The sequence below is a fragment of the Typopeltis vanoorti genome, chromosome 16, assembly GCF_054136105.1.
Source record: "Typopeltis vanoorti isolate ZY-2024b chromosome 16, IOZ_Tvanoo_1.0, whole genome shotgun sequence".
Lineage (NCBI taxonomy): Eukaryota > Metazoa > Arthropoda > Arachnida > Uropygi > Thelyphonidae > Typopeltis > Typopeltis vanoorti.
This window is the reverse complement of record NC_143564.1, coordinates 75,331,044-75,353,756: the sequence shown is the minus strand read 5'-3', so window position 1 is coordinate 75,353,756 and position 22,713 is coordinate 75,331,044. Positions and strand designations below refer to the sequence as shown.

At 34.7% G+C, this 22,713-nt stretch overlaps 1 protein-coding gene across 3 annotated transcripts in view; it reads right to left on the bottom strand.

The window, feature by feature from the left end:
• The window catches only part of Ih (hyperpolarization activated cyclic nucleotide gated potassium channel Ih), a 485,037-nt gene extending 462,860 nt beyond the window's left edge, over nt 1–22,177 (bottom strand). For 2 of the 3 annotated variants that reach the window (XM_090406365.1, XM_090406367.1), the window contains exon 1: nt 22,080–22,166. In XM_090406365.1, the coding sequence (XP_090262491.1) occupies nt 22,080–22,102 (23 nt within the window). In that variant the 5' untranslated portion in view covers nt 22,103–22,166. Of the gene's footprint in view, nt 1–22,075 lie in introns of all 3 variants that reach the window. The other variant, XM_090406366.1, reaches the window with a different exon arrangement.
• Nucleotides 22,178–22,713: the final 536 nt, after the last annotated feature.

The following is a 22,713-nucleotide window of genomic DNA, read 5'->3' as shown; positions in this document are numbered from 1 at the left end:
CGACTAGGGATTCAAATCGCATTGTGGCAAAAATATGAATTTCTTTACATGCTACATGAATTTCATTATTTGGTGCGAGATAATTACCCTTCTTAATGGAAGTCTGATGTGGATTGTAAAACTTCCATATTAAGTCTCCAGGAAAGGGTTTCAGGTTATCTTTTATAATCTATCTACGATACTAAGATTTCACACTTTCTGGGTATACACATTCACGTATATTTTTTACTAACTCAGTGGCTTCATTTAAGAATATGAAAGCTGCAGCAACTAATGTTATCATATGCTTGTACGATGGCACAATAACACCGATTATGTAGTGAATTCGTGCATGTTCGTTGTGAGGAAAGATGACTGAGAAAATACGGAAAAAGTGGAATTTGTATCATTAACAGTATAGCGTCTCTCGGAGAGAGAGAGAGGTGATTTGAAGAGGAACCTGGGAAGGAAGATTCCAGTACAGAAGTATAATTTTAGCTCGAAGCGATCATCACTACAAGACATCAGATAAAATAGCAATCAACAGATTGTCGGTATACGAGTCAAAGCGGCACTCAGATTGGTTAGCGGGAAAAAACTGCTTAAAAATACCCGTGCATTCAAAGAAAGAACAAAAGCATTTTGACTAAAACATGGTTGGTGTACGTTTAAATCCGGTTTAAATTCAGATTAGTGCACCGCTTTTTTCTTATTAGTAAAATATAAGTCTTTGGCTGAGCTACAAATTAACGTGTCAAGCTTTTTTTCCAGACTGTAGGATATAATCAACTTTCCTGCTTCTCAAATGGTATTGGACTCCATTTTGAGTAAAGAAATTAATCAAATATTTTCCTTCAAAGTACACTCAGTGTTGATGGCTTCAGTGTCCTTCTGTAAAAGATTATTATTGACATCATAACTGAATAGTATATAGCAAGCGGAACTTTGGTGCTTTAGTATAGCTCATTTTTAAAAGGAAACCACTGTTCTATGTTGTCTAATGATTTCTAACCACATGCTATTTTCACACATGTCGTCTCCCCGATAAGTCATTAGATGTTACCATGATCTGTTAACAGTGTCGACTTTAATTATAATGAGTACTGCTAAAAGATTACGCCAAACAAGGAAGACAAGAACAGAATGAGAAATATAGGAAACGAACACCGTATGAACTTTTCAGGAAATCTGATTTCCGACATGTCACAAATGTGTGCAATAATAAAGTCAAAAAGTGATCGAACGAGGTATTGAGGATGCACATGGACGGCAATGTTCGTAATTTGATAGAGATCATATAACTGCCGATTTTCTTTTTTTAAAGTTGGGTCTTAATTAGTAATTTTTTACTTAAGATACATCCTGCCAAATCCATACATTCGCCATCTGATTAAGGGCTGCACTAAGCTAACAGCTGTTCCGGAATGCTGGTTCTCATCAAAACAAGACCAAAACCAGTAACTCGATTTCGAGAGAGATATTTTGCATAAGTTCACTATTTATTCGCTGTGTTAATGAATTTATGCTTTCTATCGCTTTATAAATATTTAAAACGCAAATATTGAGGCGTTTTAAATATTTACAGAGTTAGAACAAAACATGTTCCAACTCTGTACAGTTCAAGAAATCTTACATGAATTAAATAGATATAAGATGGAAATAGTAGCAATACATGAGACACGTTGGACTTGAGAAGGAAATTTGAAGAAAGAGAAACATTTGCTACTTTATGGTGGAAACAAATCCGATGAAAATGAATTTGGAACAGGTTTCATCATTAGGGAAAAAATGTGGCCATTATTGATCGAATTTGAAGCTTTTAATGAAAGAATAAAGCAAGCTAAGAGTACAAGCAAAATGGTTCAAGATGGTTTATTAATGCACATGGACCTATAGAAACCAGAAGATTCAATAAAAGATGCATTCCATGACAAACTGTGATTCACCCTAGAAATATTTCCCGGCAGGATATAATAATTTTATTAGGCAATTTGAATAAAAATTGGAAAATAAGAAATATTTAAATTATTGGAAACCAAAGCCTTCATGAAGAGACAAATATTACTGGAGAAAGATTAATTAATTTGGCCACATCCATAAATTTAATATTAAGAGGCACTATGTTCATAAGGAAGAATATAAACAAACATGGAAATATCCTGATGGTCATGCATTCCATAAAATTGACTATATCATATTTAGTAAAAGACAGGAATTGCATTCAGAATATTCGGAGCTTCAGTGAGACTGAGTGTGATTTTCTAAATGGTGCCATTTTTAAGGTTAAAATAAACATTAAATATTTTTCAGCGCACACAAATCAACTGAGATAAAATATTTACAAACTAAATATAAGAGAAGAGAGAAGAAAATATGAGTGTGAATTAAAATAGAAATTGAAAAATATGCAACAGAAGAGAATGAAAACATCTGGAATCATAATAGCAGCAGAAAACTCAACTGGAATTCAAAGCAAAATACAGCGTAAAATGGTTCAGTGAAGAAATTGAATTGGCAGTAAAGGAAAGAAAAAAGAAGCACTTAGCTTAATTTATCTGATATTCAAACCACTCTGAGATACAAAGAGAGCAGCAAGGAAGCCAATAAAATAATACGACGACAGAAAACCAAACGTGTTCATGAATAAATTTAATAAATACAGAAATACTTCATATTAAATCATTTTAGAAAACTTTTAATGAAACTAAATACCAAAAAACAGGCTCACATAAGAAAACCATAGTAACGCAATCAACAATAGCAGTGGACAAATACTAGCCACTAGAGATGAAATAGCAAACAGGTGGAGAGATTACTTAAACTCCTAAAGTCTGGTGAACCTACTGTGTCTTTCAAACAGAATAGTTATTATACTTGTCACCCAGAAATATTTAAAACCTTCAACTATCTGAAGTAGAGGACAGTATAAATCAGCTCAAATACAACAAGGCACCAAGATGGAATAGAGCCGAACTCACTAAATAATGGGTAATGAATTAACCACTCATACATAAGCTGGTAAATTTAATATGCGAAAAACGAGAGCTAATTGCTAATCATTCCAATATGCAAAAAAGGAAAAATGAAGGTGAAAATTACAGGGGAATATCGATGCTGTGAGGAGGCTACAAAATTTTATCTAATATTATACTAAAAATTCTTATCTTATGCTGAAGAAAATATTGTTGAATATCAAGCAGAATTACGAAGAAATATATCAATAGTCGACCAAATGTTTACACTTACAGATTCTAGAAAAAAGTGAATATAATCTGCAGGTCCATATTTTATTTGTAGACTTCATAAACGCACATGATAGCACTAATGGAGAAGGCCTTCGGGGAATGTTAGATGAACTGGAATACCTCATAAGATAATACATTTAATCAAAATTTGCACCAGTGACAGCCGAAGCATGGTATTAGATAATGGAATTAGATCTAAACCTTTTGATAATAAAACAGGATTATAGCAAAGAAATGCCTTTTTGCCCATCATTTTGAATTTAGCATTAGGAAAATGTATTCGAAAAACTGTAAAAGATAACACAAACAGAACTAGATGATATATGCCGTGTTAGAGAACAATCAACACTGACTACATTAGGATATCTTTTAGAAAACTCAAAAATGCTGCTGAAAAACTAGGATTACAAATCAATCAGGATAAAACTGAATGTTTCAAAGTGTGCAGAAATCACAGCCAATGGGAAAATGACCATTTTGCCATCGATAATCTGAAATGTAAAAGTGCTACCACCTTCAAATATTTTTGAACACTGATTACGAAATAAAAAATTAGTACATAAATAAAAGCTAGAATACATGCCTCCACCAGAAAGTATCAATCGCTACATCATTCATTATCTTCCAAAAGTCTATCGAGTAGGAATAAAACAGAAATATACAAGCAATCATTAGACGTACTGTTTCGTATTGAGCAGAAATCTCGAGCATGACAGACTAATATGCAACAGCGTTGCAGATCTTTGAAAATAAAATCATCGGAAAAGTCTATGGACCTGTAAGGATAACACAATAGGTTAATGGAGCAGAAGACAATCGAGAACTATATGAAATCTATCGATCCCTACTTCTCATTGGGATTCGAGCAAGCGGATTGAGATGGCTTGGACATGTGAAAAGAAGGCCGAAGAGAGAGACTAAACAAGCATTCAAGATGAATGGCTGATGGAAAGCGACCCAGAGATAGACCGCAGATGCGTTGGGAGAATAAGATCCAAAATACGTAGGTCAGATGGGAATTCAAAAATGGAATGAAAAAGCTCAATACAAAAAGGAATGAAAGAAGCTGATACATGTAGCAACGAAACTTAGAGGTTCAGCTAACTGAAGGAGAAGACATGGAGATATTTCTTTTTCATAATCCTCACCCTATTTAAATTAAATACTTCATTAGGCCTCGTTTATTAATAATATACTTGGCTAGAGATACGTTTTCGGCATTTCAGAATCTAAGTCTGGAAATAAACAGGTAATAACGCTTCTTCTTCTTAAGGCATTAAACGAATAAAAGTTGGTTGTAAAGATGCTCTAGATTGCTTTGAAGTAAATGCAACTATGAGATCGTGTAATATTTGTGCAAACTGTGTGTTCTGCTTCCTTGCATGTTACGAGAGTTGAACACCTGAGATGTTGACTGTCAGTAATCGAATAAGGAATATTAACTGTTGTTCAGATATATGAAATAAATATTCTTAATTCTGACTTCTTTATATTTGTTACAAAAATAATCCAAATGTTTTCTGAAATTTTAGCACGAATACATCATTTCAAGATAGCTGACTTGTGATTTATTTATAAATGGAAATTTAACTTTCATTTGAAGAAATATGATATGAACACACCGATAAATATAATTTTTTTGCCGTTGCTATCGCTTATGCATTATTTATCTACATTTTCATTTCCAGTGTTTCGGGTCTGATTACATTAATATTTCTAGATAAAATGATTACAAAAAAGATTAAGCAAAAAAGCATTGATTACAAAATAATTATAATAATATCTTGTTGATAATAAAAGATGGTGATAAAAATATAGCTGGATTTCATGTTTCAGATGATTTCCTTATTTGGTTTCTAATGGATTTAAAAATAACAGCAAACCAAGAGAACAATAATGTCGAACGGATAGAAAAAAAACCTTTAAAAGCTCATTCTCACATGTAGTTTTCTGAAAAATGCTTCACGTTACAGCAGTACAAAATGAAGACAGATTTACCAAGAGATGTTTTGACTGAGGTTAACAGATAACAAAGTTGTTTACGAACAAAGGATATTACAAGAGATGATCTAAGTCATTGCAGTACTTGTAGAAGGAAAAACATTTAATCTCGACATGCCGAAATAAACGTGATTGAAGACTGATGGTAAAGAAGGAAAAGAACTAACATCATGAAAAACAGTACGTTCCGTTCTTGTTCTTTATATATTTCTATTACGAAAGCAAAAACGAAAATGTTTTTCAAAGTAAAAACTCTACTAAAGAAGAACACCTTCGCAAAATCACAGCAACGTCACATTAATCTTCACAAGATTTCTCTCTAAAAATGAAATCCTTTCAACAGATGTTCGTTAAATAATTGTGGAAATCGCACTTAGGATGTTTGGTTAATATCTAAGCAAATGGAAGTAATTTTCTAAAGAGGAAATGGTCCAAATGATACTTTAAAAGGATGGTTTTGAAAATTTCATCCGATAAAAATGTTTACACTAACCAACCAAAAAATTAAAAACAATTCTTTTGGTTGTTAGTGAGAATACTTTATGAATACCTAGAGAGGAATGCTTATATAATATCGAAGAGTTCCTAAAATTACATGAAAAAGATCATCAAGTAACACGGAAGTGTCTGAAAAAGAAATGACAGCAACAAGTCGTATACAAGTAATGAAGGAGCAATTTATTGGACTTTGTTTTCTATTCATTACTACTTAAAAGTGAAGTTCGATTTAACCTAAAACACTGAACATCTTACTCACAAATGACCCATGAAAAAGGTATTAGTCAGCAATTAAAATAATGCGTTTATGAATATAAGTCTCTCACGTAAAGAATCCATGGACCAAAACCACCAACGCGAAAGTCATCATTATGCATTGCGAGCTACACGAGGAAAAGAGAAATGACACTAACAGGAGTGTCACCCGATAAAAACTGACCCCTGCAGATGCTGCTGCCTGCAATGAAGTTATTTTCCAGCTTATTTGTAGCTCAATATTTTATAGCACGTTCATAAAATGCGCTTATGATATTCTGTATTCCTAGAAGCAAAATATGAACGTAGCGAGCATATTTTTAAAGCCATTTGCTTTGAATTTATATTAGATTAATAAAGTTGGAGGATACAATTTATTGAAAGTTGGACGAATCGTTAGATATAAAACACTGTATTAATTTGATCTGTTTAATAACATTAGTTGCAGCATGTTTTCTACATTTATAATTTTAAAAATATAATAAACGGAAAGTACTGTTTTACACAACAAACAAACATGAAATTTAGGATAATGAATGAAGAATCAGCTGCTATTCTGTTGTCTTTATTAATCATGAAAGATGGGAGAGATGAAAAGCTACTTATTCTGATACCCAAGGGTAGCAAACAGCTGATTCACTATTAAATAATGTGCATTTATTCAAATTCGTTTTCCTTCTGACGAATTTGAAAGAAAAGTATCAGAGAAGTTTTAGAAAATATATTTATTAAAATCAATTACACTAGAATTGACTGACGTAACAGAAGAATGAAAAAGAAAATTAAATATATTTTATAAGTAATAAACTGATATGTTTCTGATCAGTACGTATGATTCTCATAGGTATACAATTACTCGCATCGCGTATGGCATTAAATGCCATGTGAGACGATCTTCGTAACTTCCTTTCAATAGATTATATTTTCTAGTATTCTGACTCAAACGCATTAAACATATTGAAAATAATTGGTATGAAAATTATTTGTCCTTTCAATTCTACACATGTTTTCCCTATACAAGTTTGAAAAGGTTCTCCAAAAGGTGTGATAAGTGAAGAATAGAGAGATGAAGAATTGGATGAAAGCAGGTTGCTTACCTCAAGTGACTTTAATCTAACACTATCTTTCTTCACACTTTAACACTTTCTTTCTTTTTACTCTTTTATTTCATAGTATCTACCCTGATGACTGCATACAACCTATTACCAAGACATGAGACGGATTTTTACCTTTAAAATAAGTCCCAATTTCTCTCATCGCGATTCTTTCTAAAAGTAATGGAAAGAACCATTAGCACTCAACCCCTTTGCTACCTTAAAGGCTCTCAACTAATAACTGACCGCCCGCATGGATTTATTTCACCAATGTTAATCAAGAGCGGATCTGCTTACTTATTCATCCATCCATCCATCTGTAACAAATGCCACTTACATTGTTAGCGAATCTTAAGTGGTTGCTCTTGATATCTCCAAGGTCCGAGTCTGGCACAAAATTCTATTAAGTTTGCTCTCATCATTTGGACTTCTGCAAACTAGATTGACAGATGTTTGACTGAACATACTCTGAATAATAGTAGGTGATTATTTATCGTCTAATCCTGAAACTGCTGGTTTCAGGATTAGACGCAAGGCCCTGTCCTATCACCAATCCTTTCGGGAATCCAATATATAGTTTTCTCTGATGACAGCAAGTTGCACTCCTTCTTTGCATTTGAGAAACTTAATGGAGAAAGCATTATACCTTCCCGAACACTCAACCTTTACCACCCTAAATTGTTATCGCCAAAACGTTTTTCAATCGGGTTTGGATAATGTTCTTAATTCCAATGATAGCAAACAGAATTCTGTTTTAGAAACTAAGGCAGAATTCTTTTTGGATTCCTCTAATTTTAAATCTCTCTCTCTCTCTCTGCATAAACATTACAATTATTGCCTTAACTTCCAGAAGAGTTAGTTCTATTTCGCTGAAATCTGTCCAATCATTAAAAACTTTTTTTTCACATCTCGATGATGCCCCTAAGAACTCGGTACAAATACTCGATGCAGCCCAGAAAGGAGTGTTTATATGAATTGCATTTCTCTCACCAAGTAACCTTACTAACCTTCACACAGATATTTAATTTCCACTACTTGTGTCTTCTAAAATACCTCCAACTCCAACATTTATCCCAAATGTTATCAGTACTTCCCTCACTTCGTTAAAGGTATTGAAACGTGCAGTAACTATTCAACACTATTAAAGTTCAGAACAGAAAACCCACAGCATTAATTTCTCTTTTCATGATTTGTATTGATCTCGAACGGTCATCTCTCCAATCAATACAATTCTACTTTTCATAAGTCCCTTCTTACTTGTCCATAGCAATTGCAATATTATAGGCTGAGCAACTTATTATTCATGGGATCTTTATAGAAAAAAGAATAGTAATAACTTTCACACCAACAATAAAATCGAACTACAACCTAATTTACTTCTGTATTTCGAGCTCTTAAAACTGTTCTTTTAATGGATTACACAGATATGATAGTATATATATTTCCTAATTTAAATTAATTATATACACAGAATCAAAGTAATTACATTCTCGGAAGGCTGGTAACAACACGAAATACTTTATTACAGTGAAAGGAATTTAATTGAAGTCGGTTAGCGGTGTTTCATATGTTTGATGAGCAAGTAGATAAATTTAACTAGCTCTGTGAAATGCCATCAGTTATGATAGGTGTATCTGAGTAGAGGATGATGAATGCATCTAGTGAGAGAAATTTCCAAGATGATACACCAATCCGTCTTGTATTTCTCCTTATATTACACGAGGGAATACCGTGTCCTGTTTTTTGTCATTCTGTATGAACGATAAGTTCTTGATGAGAATAAAACCAACAGTTTCAGAACCCGGACCTTCCATTACTGATCATGTCTGATTTTTTTCAATCTTCCAATGATACAACTGAGAGCAATAATGGTGCGAAAAATTCTTTTATGGGATTCGTACACATCACTCATCTTTAAGAGGAAATCGGAAACAATCACGTTTTGTAGACGAACAATTTCGCTTTTTTGTACAAATTATTTCAGTCGAATATTGGTTTTAATGCCATATTTCACATCATGAAAAGCGGGATCAGCAACAGAAGTTCAAACTATGCAAGCTTACTGTATAAAAATGGAAAATTTCAAATACAGTTGTATTTAAATAAACTACAACGCATAAAGTTGCTCTGATTGAAGAAAAGATGGGGGATCGTGCTAATATTTTCATAAGCCATTGCATAATACACATTCTTAATAAATACTATTTTTTCGGTCTGTTTCAGCAGAAAAGTCTCACAGATTGCATAAGTTAGCTGAATCTTATTTTTGTTGTACATTTTTGATTATTATACTGCTTACATGAAATGAAACATTGCTCAAATTTAGCCATGTTCCTACCAGTTACATGTTCACGCTAACTATCATTTTATTTCGTGTTCAGTCTGGAATGTTTCTCTATAGCTAAATACCCAGCGACTGCCACAATCAAGACAAATATGTAACTTCCAAGTCCCTTTAAACGTCGGAGATACGTAACAGTCTTACTTGTATTTTTACACATATCCTATTGAAACAGTTTGATTTCATAGTGATGCCGATCTTTTCTTAATATATGTTCCTATTATCTTAACTGCCTTATCTGTTCATAGTATCTTTGCCGTGGAAAAATCAACTCGGATTTTGGTGTAATATTCACATAGATTTAATGAAGAAAAGGAAAGAAACTGATAAATATAGATATATTATTTACAAGGTTAGCCAGGGGAAAACCCACTTTATCTGGATGTGGAAGAGTGGTAGTCACCACACGATTGCTTATAGCGGTATGGCTATCATTTCTGGACAGGCCTTTTACGTGCCTTCTGAAATATTCGTTTGGTACGTATTAACACTGCTTATGACTGTTGGTTTCATTGACCATAAAACGGACGGCATCTGCAGTCTTATCGAGATGTTAATATTTATAAAGCAAGATATTAAAATTTCAACTCAGTGGTATTGCTTATGCAAAAAAGTAATCTGATATTGATTTCCGATCTTTGCATGAAATCGTTTTAAAGCAGAGTTCGTATAACATGTCATATTTCCTTTCCCATTAATCACTTATCTGAAAAAGTCTTACTTTCTTCAAACGATACTCGCCATAAAAAGAAATATGAAAAATGAAGTCCAGATCGTCGCGATAAGGAAGAACGCCACAACTTAATGTATAGCAAGATTAATTCTTAGTTGGTTCGTGTACTGTAAACATAAACAGATTATTTTTTATGTTAGAACTTTTTTCACTAGATATTCAATAAAAACAATCGAGTCGTCATTTCTTTGAAGGAAACAAAATCCGCAATGAGATTTATTGGAAAAAAACAATTACTTGCAAGCTAGCAAAGAACAAAGTTTGTTAAAAAGAATTCTTAAATAATAAAACAAATTTAAATACAAAGCGAAGTTGCATCTGAAAAATTGAAGAAATTACTTCTTAGATTTCATTTGTTTCAATAAAATAGACACAAACCAAATCTCCCTGTCTTCGGATTACTTAAAAAATTACAATTTATGATCATTTACTGACTTTCCGAAGTAGAAATTGTTTACAGCATGCTACTCTTTTGTTTTCTTCTTGGTGAAAATTGGCGTGATGCCCAACTCGCAGTCTGATGTAATAATCCAACAATACCTTGGCAGCCACAGTCTAGATGCGCTGGGTATCTCTCTCTCACACACAGAAATGGTCATTCAAACTATTATAAAGTAAATGCTATCCCTACGACATTTAAATTTACGAAATCGATTGTAATTATGATATATGAACTTACATCTGGAGAATAGTATTAAACGAAGTTGTTTATTTATCTAAAAGGACCCGATTTTTAAAACCGCGCTAAGTGAGAGGAAAAAAAAACGGCTCCTGAGATTTAATTAAAATGCCGGAACTATAACCTGTGAAAGTTTTGACCTTTTGTTAGCATTACACAATTTATAATGAAGTCTGGATATACTGCAACGTTTCAGTCCTCACAGTGTATGTGTTAGCTACTTCTATAACCCTCATTGCTGAAGTGGCTACCAAGCTTACTACTTTGGCGAGTATTTGACCATATCTCATTCAAAAGCACATTCACCTGAACAAAAATAAACACTCTGTCCCTTGTTCTTAAGTGCCATGAAGCACTAAGATGAAAGTTACTTCCATAGATCCAACACTGAAATGGAAAGATAAGCTGAGGGGAATTTCACAAATTTAAAAAATAAATAAATAAAACTGAATTTGTTTTCATCGTAGTTTTAGTTTCATTGTAATTTTTTAAAAAACGTTGGGGATTAAATATTTCAATCCATACAAAAATTATCACAATTATTTTCCTTTGCCGATTACTTAAGTTTATATACCTATATTTTAAATATTCTTCCATAAAATTCCTCAAAATGTTCAATAAATATCAATATCTTACTTATGTAAGGTAAAAAATCAGAGGTCAGTAGATAAGCTACGTCAAATAAATGAGGATGTATCATCAAAGTGTAAGCCATTACCTGCGTTTCAATATTACTATACTAACAATACTAAGTCTATGGTATTGTTATAGAGCTATAGAAATATATTCTATTTCAATATTACTATACTAACAACACTAATTAAATTTGTGAGCTAAATTTGAAAGATAAACCTGGTACTAACTTGTACAGTGAGCAAGAGCCCACGGTAAGAAGAGGTGTTGAATTAAATGATTGGCCTCAGGGTAGAAAAGGAGTTAAGCAAGGTGCCTACCTTTCCTCGCCTGTTTGGTATCTATGCTGAGAACTTCATGTGCATAGCATTGGATGAGCTTAGCAGAGGAATTAGATAGGTAGATGCTGTACCACCCTGTGTCCAAAAAGAAACAGAACTTGTCGAAAATAGAAGAAACTAATGGCGCCTCCTGTTGTATCTTTTTGTTGGCAACCTTCATTAGTGTTGTGTCAACTGTTTATGACATTTGTTTCATTAGAAGTCGAGTTATAGTGCCAAAAGTGATAGTGTGTTTTGACGAACGGTCAGAAAATGAGTTTCAAACCGAGAGCTGCGATTGACGTTTGTGTTAAACTTAATAAAGGTTTTACCGAAAGGCATCAAATGCTTCGAAAAGCATACGGAGATGGATGATTATTCCGTACTCAAGTTTACGAGTGATTTAAGCGATTTCAAAGTGGTCGTGAGACGCTTGAGGACGAAGAAAAGCCGAGCCGTCCAAAACCTGGACTGAGCGAAGTTAACATCCAAAAAAGTACTCGATTTCTTTAAAGAAAATCCGAAATCGTCCGCGCGATTGATTGAAGATGAATTGGGGATTCCAAAATCATCTGTGCACAACATTCTGACCGAGAGGTTGGGCCTTTGTAAATTGAATTCGCGATTTCTTCCCCACAAGTTGACCGACGACCAAAAATGTATCGAATTGAACACTGCAAGGACCTCATTGAAACCGCTCGTAAGGACTCAAACTTCCTTGAAACGATCGTTACTGGTGACGAAACGTGGTGTTTTGAGTAATGAGCCCGAAACAAAGCGCTTGAGTGCTGAGTGGAGACCACCAGAAGAGGGGCATCCGAAAACAAAAAAGTAAAGACAATGCTGATTTGTTTCTACGATTCCAAGGGCTTTATCCACAAGGAATTCGTTTCGCCTGGCCAAACGGTCAATGGTGAGTTTTATTTCGAAGTTTTGAAGCGATTGATAGCGAGAATTCGTCGAGTACGGCATGAATATCGTGAGAACCGACCATTCGTCAAAACAAACTGTCATTCTTGAATTATACCTCTGCTTCTAATGCAACAAATGTATATCATAAACAGTTGACACAACACTAATAAAGGTTGCCGCGTTCGACAATAAAAATATACAACAGGTGGCGCCACTAGTTTCGTCTATTTTCGAAAAGTTCGGTTTCGTTTTGGACAGAGGGTGTAATTACATAGGTGGTACAGCATGCTGATGATACCATACTCCTCTGTAATAACAAGGAAGAACAGGCCAAATCCTTGACACCGTCAAAGAGATCAGTAAGAACAGAGGATTTCGCCTCAATCCTAGAAAGACCAAGATTATGGGTTTCAAAGGAAATACAGACAGGAAAGCTCCTGAAAAATAAGCGTACCTTAATTAAGAAAGAAGTGAGGAAGTCGGCAAGTTTGAGTACCTGGGATCCACTATTAATGCGAAGAATTGCTGTTCTGGAGACATCGGGTGTGAGAATGGATGTGAGACTCGGAACCTAAAGAAGTCCGACAGGAAAAGGACAGCAGCTTTTGAGATGTGGTTAGAGAAGGCTGTTGAGAATATCATACTCGTATACTGAAAGGCGACAAACGGATGAGTGCTAAAAAGGATTGGTAGAACTTTAAGGTTCCTTAAGGACAATGACAGAAGAAAGTCGAAGTACTTTGGACACATTGAAAGGACTTCTCAAAATAGTAATAGAAGGAAAAGTTTCTAGAAAAAGAGGAAGGGGTAGACCGTCAGTGATATGGATGGAGGTGTGTCTGAAGTGATTGATCTTCAGAGAGTTAAAGCCTCCAGAAAAGCATACAAGAAGGCCACCTGGCGAGGACTAGTGTGACACCAAGGAGCGGATTGACCATGTGGCATCTGAATGATATCCAACGAATCGATGGACGGTGGATCTCGGTTTCATTTTTATGAAACAATGACAGACAGATCAAATATAGCAACTACTTTCAATCATCTAAACCAAATGTGTTGTCTGCAAAATATTTTTCCATAGATATCAGATAATTTCACTGGTGCCCGAGGAAGCCAATGCAATTAGAATGATCATATTGTCAATATGTCATTTATAATACAAAACGAAACTGTAGGGATACTATGCATTGTATGAATTTATATTGACAATACAGACGAATTTGTACAGGAAGTAAAAAGACTGTTCCACTGTTCTTCAGAACGACCTAATGGCTATATCATTAGAGCTGTTCATGTCAAGAAGTTAGCTGATTTATATTATCCACCAACATAAATATTTCCTTAAAATAAGTATGCTATATACGGCCTTTCTACTAGGGACATTCATTTCAGTCGATGCTGCAAAAGAAATGTCAAGCAAAGTCGACATTTTTCTAAAGGTTTAGAAAGTTTACAAAGAACCATGTTAAGCACTTCTTTTATAACAGAAAATAGCTAATATTTAGGATACACTTCATATATTTTTAAAAAAGAAAACGATAATAGTCGGCCTTTTCTTGATATGACCACACGCTATCCCTAAAGATTCTTAGATTTCGCTGTGTAGAGAAAACTTCTCTCCCTCATACATACACCCATCCATCAAGTCACAAACGCCTCTCACAACAATACGGCATTTTAACAATACTTATGAAGGAGAAATAAAGCACCATCACTACAGTTTATTCACATCCGTGATACTTTCTCAACCAATGGCTATAATGCACACGGAAGAGAATCAATAACCCTCTGCCTTCCTCCTTTCAGACATACGAAAGTCCATTAACCACACCAAATATCAGAAAATCACTGTAACGTTTACCTAGTTTTAAAATAATGCAATTTCAGTACCTTTAGATCATGGAAAAATCAACATCCTTATATTCTCTGCTAAAGACCGATACGTAGTCCTACCAAATTTCCTCATATATTCTGCTATTGTAATCTATCCACTATGGCTAAACCGATGTGTTAAAAAATGTTAAAATAACACTTGTTCCTCTACTATGGGAAAGGCTTGGGTCTTTCATGTCATATTATGAAACACCTGCCACAAAATTTGAAGAGGAAATGCCACCTTACATTACAGAAGACAATATAGATTTGAAAGACTTCAATGTTTTTCTTCCTTGAAGAGCCACACCTATTTTAATTTCAACAAATGTGGATGTAAATATTGCTACTTATTTAGATAATTCTCATTCTTTGACTCCCCATAATTCCCATTGACGTCCGTGACGGCTTCTTTAAGGACTACATTTTCCCTGAATTCTTACTAGTTTTTTATTACCACGTAGTGCATGAATGATATTGTTTATTGATTGAAATTTGATGATTGCAAAGTATTAAAATAATTAAAGTAATTACAATATCAAAGTACTATAATATACTTTGCCAACTGAATACTAAAAATATCCGGATGAAATTTAGATATAAATTTTCATATAAAACTAATCAGAAAACAACGAGAAAAGCATGAAGTGTCGAATTTGATATTGATCATTTCAAAACATCGACTCGTTAATTTCTTATCACGATAAAAAGAGCACAATAACTCAGCATAGAATAATGAGCGCAACAGAGAAGATATTTGTGTCCATAATTTCTGATTTATAATCAAAGTTACGAGCAATGGAGTTGTTGAAGTAGTCGTATAAACGACTACTTCAACATCTATCAAAACATTACTTCTTGTAATAAGCATTTTAAATATAACAAAAAAATCGTTCCCCCCCATCATGCAAGCAGTTCGTTCGTAATTTCAGAAACATTTTGTATTTTGGAAAATACCAGATACATGATTATCAAGTCTCCTTACTTAGTGAACCTTCTCTAACTGATCGTTGTCCCTCTCGCACACGATCGCTCAATTCTTGCTTCATTTGTTTTTAACAAACACGGATATTCACGAAATAATGGAAACACGTAACTACTATTACTGAATATCCAACTTGTAGCAAGAATGTTTATAATGAGCGCAACGTAACAGGGAATTAGGTTTTAGATCTTGTACAATTCATGCAGCAGGAAGTGAAATTTTCACCAACTTGATGATGGTAGAAACCGCTATCGCATGCTCCACATATAATCACCATCTGCCAAAACAACAGTTAATAACTATTCTAGTCTTACAGAATGAAAGGCTATAGCACTTGAAGACTTCATCAGAGAATAAATGATACCTCATGGGATAATCGTTAGAAAAAAACGCAACCGGTTTATCAGTCTGTCTTGCTTTTAGAACTGAATATTCTTAAATCATTCTTAGAAAATATGACCTGCTGCAATTAGAATGGTTGGAGCTGTTCATTCTAGGAATTCTACCCAAGCGATGCCATAGCTCTCCAGGTAATAGCTTGCCGATCCAGTTTTAAACCAGGACAGTGAAGAATGGATACTAACATATGTTATTTTTCCACCCCAGGATTAGTCTTTTGTCTGTATGCTCCACAAAATTGGAGTGCAGTTGGACGATCGCTAGAGAGTTTTAGACCGGGTTGTCACCGAGGTACAATGGAAAACACGGCCAAGCCCTTTGGATAGTTCGAATCCCATTCAGGGTGCAAGGAACATGTATAACGGCTTTCAAATGAAGGCAAGTCCGGAAACTACTGACAGGCCCTTTTAACAACTCTTATTTTTATCACGCAAATGCAAACCAATCAGGGAACACAAGCATAGTACACATCCTAAATTTGGCAGCAGAATTATTAACAACGCATGTTAACTATTTTAGACCGCATACGTATTCATCTACGACAAAAACCTCGTCCTACGTAGTTTTCCTGGTCATTTTTATCCTGATAATCTTTCATCAATATACACGGCTTTTCACTAAATAAATGTCTTTCCTATCCAAAGCATGTCATCACCTGAACATCGAATTACTGAATACCTCATTCAATCTTGTGCATCCCAACTCTTCATCGCACTGAACCTCATACTTCTTAAATATTCCTCGCTCAACTCTTTTATATTTTTACCACATTACATGTTTCTCGCGATTCATGTAAGTGTTGTATTTTTTGTGACAAACTATCAGTGGCTTTTGCCAAATAGGCTTCCAAGACAGACAATAACTGCGAAGCTAATATGAATACCGACCCAAATCATAGAGAAAGTAGCTTCATCACTAAGGTATGCCAAGTATGAAGCCCGCGCGACATACTTGGTAATGTGTTATGCGGTCAATGTACCTGGCTGTTCCCATTACTACAGCGCTATGCGTGTTGGTTCAGGAAGTTCCTGATCAAAAATTCTGATCACTATGTTCAACAAATATCTCATTAGGAAATTATAATTGTAAGCAATGCATTTATCTAGCATGGTTCAGATTCATCAAATTCTCGCTCAGCGCTAATAATTTATTGTTAACATAAAAAAATCATACAAACACAACGACCCGATTTATAAAGAAAATCTCACCAATAGAAAAACAAAAGCAATGATGTTGCTATTTTATGATATTTTTTAAAAATCTGAATATTGAATGTATAAATACCGATGTAAGAGTGGAAATATTTTTGTTTTCGTTTGAAAAATAGCACAGAATAGATTTTGTTTCAGTAGTAACATTAATTCAATAAATTAATATCCAAAAATTACTTGTTTAATAATTCAGTTATACTAAATAAAATAGTATAATTATTATTAACGAACAGTCAATATCAATATCAATATTCCTATATCCAAATGCGAAAGTAGGTAAACTGTGTCGTTTATTATTAACTAGCTTGTGAAATAATGTCCTCAATAATCATAAAGTTGTATTAGTTTTATTATCTGAATTCTCATACGGCAGACACAGATCCTCCCTACGCCTAAGAGGATCTGTGTGTCTTTCATACACCAGACACCGATCCTCTTAGGCGTAGGGAGAAGACAAAAAAGGGGAAGGGGATAATTCAATAACCTTGAGAGGGGGAGTTTCAATTCATGGTTGTATTTTTAACACACAGTATCAGAACATATCTTGAACAACAAGGATGACTTTCGGTTTTGGTTTAACCTTCTACTTCTAACTCTAGAGTTAGTTTTGGTATTTAATCAGGAGATTGTTAATTCTTCATTTACAGTATTTACAACTGTTTTCTAGTGATTACCAATTTAGTCAAATGGCAGTTAGATTACTGCTGTGAACACAATTCTGTCCCTCACTCGTTAAAATAAATCTTCGGACACTTGACTGCCTAAAGCAGCTTGATGGTAAGAAGTAATAAAAATAATTTGCGTTTATTCCAAATCGGAATAAAATTTTCAAACTTTACAAACCGGTTTGGAATGAGACGGTCAGAATTATGCCAAGAAGATGAGATTAGTGGAAGTCTTTATTATGTTTCTTCTGTTTTGTTGAAAGACGAAAAAGCAATTTACTTCCAACAGGAGAAAAAAAAACAGCAAGGGGCCACCTGGCCCCAGTTAATTCAGCATTAGTTCAGGACATGTTTCACATAATACTGAAAACATTGGACCCTGGGTGTGGGCAACCTCAGAAACCAGTTGTAAAGATAAAATGAATTTGGATATCTATCGAATAATAATTTTGTGTGTAGATTAATCCAGGAAATTGAATACTAGTTGCTTTGGCATGACACAGGAAAAGTTACTTAGATTATGAGACCAAAATCTTAAAGTGCCTATAAATATGCTGAGAGTCGTTTTCTTTCAAGGATTCAATTAGTTACTTAGTTACTATAATTACAGCGTAATTATAATAACCGAGCACAGCCAGGTGTCTATTAAACTGTTCTCATAAGAAATTATTTCAATACTGAAAGCACTATTAAAAGACGGTTGCTACTTGGATAATTCAATTAGAAGTACCATTTATTTACCACAGATGCTGCGGGTTAGAATTCCATGAAGGCATACTGTGACAAATTTGTATAGTTTCTGTAGTTCATACGACTTGTAGCTTCTGTGTAAAAGAAATAATATTGCAGTAGCCATTTATAAGCCTGATTTTTTTTAAGTTCATGTGATTGCAATCATTCTGACTATCAGGATTCTATAATTCTTGTTGACACAATGTGTCACTGTTTGCGATAAACATTTTACTTACTTTGATACACTATGAAAAGATTTTATTATTTCAATTTTAGAATTTTATTATGAATAAAATGTGCAGATATTTTAAATATATAATCCATATTTTGTATATTAAGTATATCTTTAACTTCATTTGAAAAAGATACTAATATACCATTAAAATAAAGTTTGGTATCAACAATTTAATTACATAAACTCATGCATCAATACCATTTTATTAGGTTCATTAAAACCAATCAACGTAACTCCACGAAATAGTCATAAATCGATACTCTCTCAACACTTGGAATGAGCTGATCTAACAGTGCTGCAAAACCATCGATAAAAATCAATGAATCTCAACTACTATAGTGTGCGAAGGTGACTCAGCAAGGTTTGTCTTAAAGGTTAAGAAGTTACTTATAAAATATTACGTTAGTCATCATCTACAAGGGCTTATAAACTTGTTGCGGTGATCTTAAAAAGTCGAGTTCGTTTCCATACCTATTAGCTTACAAATCTTTTGCTATCACCCCATAATGACATCACTTAAGTTAAACTGAAATGTTTATATTTCGTCGGCATATAAAAATGCCGTTTAAAAGATCTAATCGATGTATTCGATCAGGTGTTCAGTTAGCTGAAGGTTTTTTAGAAATGGGTCATCTAGCTTATACTTCAAGGATGGGCTTGGTGACAATCGATTGTGACAATTCTAATCGATAAGTTCATCGATTTTTATTATGACTGCACCTTAACCAGAAACAAAGTGTTATTGTGGCACGCGACATCCTTTTGACCTTTTACAACTGTGGATGAAGCCCACAACGAATGTCGGTATTAGTTGATTATTACATTCCTTTACACTTATATCAGGAAATTAAAATAATCTACACAAAATCCTATTAAAAGAGAAGTTCTTCATCAGGAGACACATTATGAAATGTTATTAAATTTTATCTATATTTTAGAGAATGCATTTATATACAGAATCCGTTTGTGTTCATCTGAAGCTATTCGTTTAAACTGTTTAATCTATTTATATTAACAACATATACGTAGATGCTTACTAGGCTCTTAAGATTTATTTGCATAACCTGCTTTATAAAGAAAATTGACTGTTAAATTATTTATAAATATAAATGAGCAATGATATTTGTATAGAAATAACTTGCAAAAGAATTGCGATCAGTCAATCAACCAACCAGCTGGGATGTAGTTCTAAATATGTTCGCATCTTCTGGGTGGCGCTGGAATGACTTATAACAAACAATATAACAGAAAATTTGTATACCCTTCTTTAATACACAGTGTGCGCATTTGACTTATAAACAGCTACTTGTTGAATGAAATCTGAATAGTTTACTTATTCATAACGATTCAAGATAGTTTTAACGTCGGTGTTCTCTGTTTTGAAAAACTATTTCAACATAGTTCTTTAGTGCACGACATTATTCGCAAGCGATAGACAAATCGTGGTTTATGTATATCTGCGCGATTAGTTCTATAACTCTTATGTGTTATTCTCTCATCGCCACCAGTCTACAGAATGGAGTAAATAGAGCTATTTTATCTCGTATCACATGGCAACAGTAACACCAGCGCCAGCAACTTCAGCTTCTAGCTAAAGAGAACTTTAGATTCATTAAGGATCTTTGCTTTTCTTTCCCTGACTAAATGACAGAAGTTTGCTCGGTCTCCGACAAACTGTACAACTTTAATTGCTTTACTAAGACTTTTAAGAGCTGGTTCGCTTATTTATTTTCTCCCTTTCTTGCTGACGTCATCATTGCCATATTCCCTGTACCTAACCTGAGCTGGAACTGAGCAGGGGGGAAAGCGTCTGCAACCGTATTGATTTTTCGGCGATACGCACCAAAATCGGCTGGCGCCTGCTGTCTGTTCTATGCTTGACATTGGAAGGATGACCTCCGGAGTGCTGACTTGGGGGAAGGGGGGGTAAAAGAAAAGGGGACGCAGATGTCCAAGTTCGAGAGTTACGGTTGCGCTGTCAACATTGGGTGAATAGTTGCTGCAAATTCTAATGCAAAGGATAGTTGCATAATGATTCCGAATCTCGAGAAACACTTCGGGTCCCGAAGTGTTAAGAGAACGCACACTAGTGGCTGCTGCTCACGTACAACTAGAGGAGAATAACCTTCAACTGTCCTCCCGCGTGCTCTCCTGCTACGTCACATTAGCCGACTGAGCATGGAGAGTAACTGTGGACAAAGTGTGCTCAGTTAGGCCTACTTTTGCATTGAAGGCGCTTCAGAAATTATAACAAACTTCGTCGTCATAGGAGCGTCAATATAACATGAACGATTGTTAGGTGATAAATGAATAACGACCTATATACTGATCAATTCAAATAATGCAGTTACGTGTAAAGAGAAAACAAGTGTATGAAAAACTGCAGTCCATCAATACAAATAAACAATGGAGAAAGAAAGATAAAAATATTTCGAGAAAAATATTTAAGTCAAATAGATAACAGATTAATGAAGTTGTCTTTATTCTGACTGTCATAATTTAAACAACAAAGAAATTCACTTTCCTCCTTATGATCATTTGCTTCATTGAGGCAGTCGTCCACTGTTTCAAATTTCATTTAATATTTTGTAAACAAAATAAAAACATGCACGTTTTTGGTTTCAACAAGCACACACAGTCCATTAGTATCGCTACAATGTCTATTATCAAGTCACCTTGTAGGTAAAGTTTTATTTACTTGAGCAATGTTTCGTAATATTGACCACCTGCTGGTAGAAAACTGATATATGTAAGCGCGAAAAATATAATTCGTTTCATATAAAGTAAAGGTTTTGTTTTTAAACGCTGACATAAAACAAGATGCAGTATTTAATCTAAAGACATTCAAGAATAAAGTTCTATAATAAGGGAAGTGATGAAATCAGACATGCCTTAACATTGATATATTCATACTATGCGTTCGTATCCGAAAACCAAACGGTAAGTTTTCAATTGTCTCTGTAAAGTGTTGATTGCATAAGTGAAATAATAGTTTTGTTAATGGACTGACTCTGTATTTACAAGATCCATCCCAGACCTACAGGTTCTTGGATATCTTAGTTTTAACCCTATGTCAATATAAAATGGGTTGGCCACTCACTCCGACACAAAGTTCGTCACAGTGACGTCCTAAAGTATATCAAAGAAGTGCAATCTAACTTTAAAAAAGCAGCAATATGCAAGTGAGGATTCGGAGAAGGTCCATCATGTTCATATGAACCTGTCAGCCAATAAGACCCTGAAAAGTTAAGCCTAAGCAATTGCATGGCTAACCCTAATTACGTACCTACCCCGACACACGCCGTATCGACATCCTGTCCTCTCCTGTCCGCACCCTTAAGGCTAGTGGTGAGTGTAACGTATCGGAGGAGGCTCGGGTGTATATTCCATGATTCCCTCCGGCCGTAGGTGGACACACACTGAGTAAAATACACGATTCATTCACCTCTTGTTAAAAGGAACGCGAAAGGCCACCGAACACAATCCCGTCGTTGGGGAGGTCATACAGGGAGACGATGGCTGACGCTAGGGCGGGCCACGTTCAGCCGCTTTCTCAGCAGCCTCCGGTGGAGCCGCTATGAGCGCTGCTGTCTCGAGCATCAGGCAAGGCTGCGCGTGACAGCATGCGGGGGGACAACTCTTCTTCGTTCTAGAACTATAAGGATATTCACCGTCTTCGAAGCGGGGGTGGAGGCGCCTGTAACTCCAAGAAGTCTTCTACATTATTCCCCCATCACTAAATAACCGGATGTTGAGCAGGATAGCCGAACAGGTGTGTTATTTCAATGTTTAGCTGTTTGTATCAGGTGTTGGCGATTTGTTGTATCTGCAAGAACAAAGTTAAGTTAGTGTTAACGTCCAGGTGAGACAGCAGACTGGAGTTAGTTCTGATCTAGAAACCAGAACTACTAATCACTACTCTAT